The sequence below is a fragment of the Pteropus alecto genome, unplaced genomic scaffold, assembly GCF_000325575.1.
Source record: "Pteropus alecto unplaced genomic scaffold, ASM32557v1 scaffold76, whole genome shotgun sequence".
In the NCBI taxonomy this organism is placed as follows: domain Eukaryota; kingdom Metazoa; phylum Chordata; class Mammalia; order Chiroptera; family Pteropodidae; genus Pteropus; species Pteropus alecto.
This window is the reverse complement of record NW_006443138.1, coordinates 2,773,103-2,774,953: the sequence shown is the minus strand read 5'-3', so window position 1 is coordinate 2,774,953 and position 1,851 is coordinate 2,773,103. Positions and strand designations below refer to the sequence as shown.

The window sequence follows — 1,851 nt, the reverse complement described above, 5'->3', positions numbered from 1 at the left end:
TGGGGTTTTAAAAGACAAAAAAAGTAATTCATCTGCTCTCCTAATAAAAGGTTAAAAACTCTAAAAACATCATTACTGTTACTTAAGCATGAGACCAACCATATTTTTGCCCATGGGAAAGACTGTATGTAGTCTCAATGATCTCAAAAGAACTACATTTACTGCAGATTTAAAATACAATCTTCCTGATTCTGAAATTTAGGTCTTAGAGTCTAAAAATGTGTATAATATTTTGTACTTACGTTGCTACTCCTAAAGGCCATTGAAAAACGTCCATGTTGTTAATCCAGGGGCTATCATATATTATGAAAAGCAGCTCCACAAACCCTCCATTTCTTTTGAGGAATTGGTTTATCCAATCATTATTACAATGTTCATTTCCAAGCAAAACAACAGCAAGATGCTGGAGCTTTTGAGTTTGTATTAAATTTTGTGCGTAAAGTAACCACTGGGTGGCATAAAAGATCTTTGCTTTTTCTCTTCCATTTAAAATAAGTACTACATTATTCACATCAACGGAGAAGTACCCTGGGACTACAGCCGGACCAGTGATGAAGCTGTTAAAAACAAAACAACAAAAACAAAACAAGAGACAGACAAAAAAAGTGTAAAGGTATTTGGCACTAGAAGTTTTTAATCATTTCATATAAAATCTCCAAGAAGGTTTAATCCATGTTCTTTCTAGAAACATGATTTCTATAATACAAGTTATTTTGAAGAAGTTTGGATGATGGGGCATCACTGTAGCTTAATGGGAAGCTTTGGTGATAGATCAACCTGAATACGATAATCAGACATATGGTAGCTTTTTTTTAACCACATTCAAAATAACTAGTGGCTAAAATTTGAGCTGTTAAGCAAACAAATACAGATGAATAGTGTAAAACTCTGTGTAGTTCATACTGGAAAGGTGGTTAACAAATAACAGAGTTAACAAATAACAGAGGTATTAGTTAAAAAAAAAAACCTAGATAGGCATGTGTCCCTGGCACTTCATGTGTCGGTGGGCAGCATCATGGATCAGGTAATGCAGTTTGTTGAGTCAAGTCAGCAGTTTGTGAAGGAATCAATTTGGCTGGTTAAAAGATGCACCAAATCTGATAGAAAAGAATCCATAAGATTGCCATGGCAGCAGCAATAGGATTTGCTATAATGGGATTTATTGGCTTTTTGTGAAATCAATCCATATCCCTATTAATAACATCGTTGTTGGTGGCTGAATACCATGTTAGAGGAGGGTTTCTCGTCTAGGGGATTGGTGGATAAGTGAGGATTTGAGAAGCTCATGAAGTAAAAGTTTGCCTATTTTGTTTTTCTCTAATTTTTTTCTTCTAAGACGTTTTCTATTTCTAAATTAAAATAATTTCAAAATAAACATTTTTTCCATTACAGACATCTATAAAATTTTAATGATAGGAAATACTGGGCTCCTTCTCCCCACCCTCTCTCCCTTCTTTTCTTCCTTCCATCCTTGATTTTGGTTTATATAAGAAATTAAAGGGCATAGTGAAATACTGCAAACAAACAAACAAACAAATAAATATATACTTTGTGTGTATATACACTACATAAATTCTATGACATTATTCTATAATGATAATAACCTACAAGGATCAGAACTGTGTTTTCAGGTTGCCTTGCACAGGACCTAGCACTGGAGACGGCCAATGATTCAGTGTTCAACTGGTAATTTAAGACAACCTACAGAATCAGAGGGACGAGAAAACTCTTTAGAAATGATGATGATCATTATGATAGATTTAAAATATTTATTAGTGGTAGCATATGAATACTCTCCTTTGGAATTATAAGCAACTATCATCCCTAGAGCACGAGAACTCCTCCAGTCCT

At 34.2% G+C, this 1,851-nt stretch overlaps 1 protein-coding gene and 1 pseudogene across 4 annotated transcripts in view; one reads left to right on the top strand and one right to left on the bottom strand.

Moving 5' to 3' along the window:
* Window positions 1-1,851, bottom strand: part of RXYLT1 (ribitol xylosyltransferase 1) — a 20,739-nt gene that overhangs the window by 7,067 nt on the left and 11,821 nt on the right. For all 4 annotated transcript variants that reach the window (XR_003043600.1, XR_003043601.1, XM_025041039.1 and 1 more), the window contains exon 4: window positions 243-557. Coding sequence is in view for 2 of the 4 variants with exons in the window: in XM_025041039.1 (XP_024896807.1) it covers window positions 243-557 (315 nt within the window). In the remaining 2 variants the exon portion in view is untranslated. The remainder of the gene's footprint in view (window positions 1-242; window positions 558-1,851) is intronic.
* Window positions 570-1,364, top strand: LOC112472275 (annotated as a pseudogene).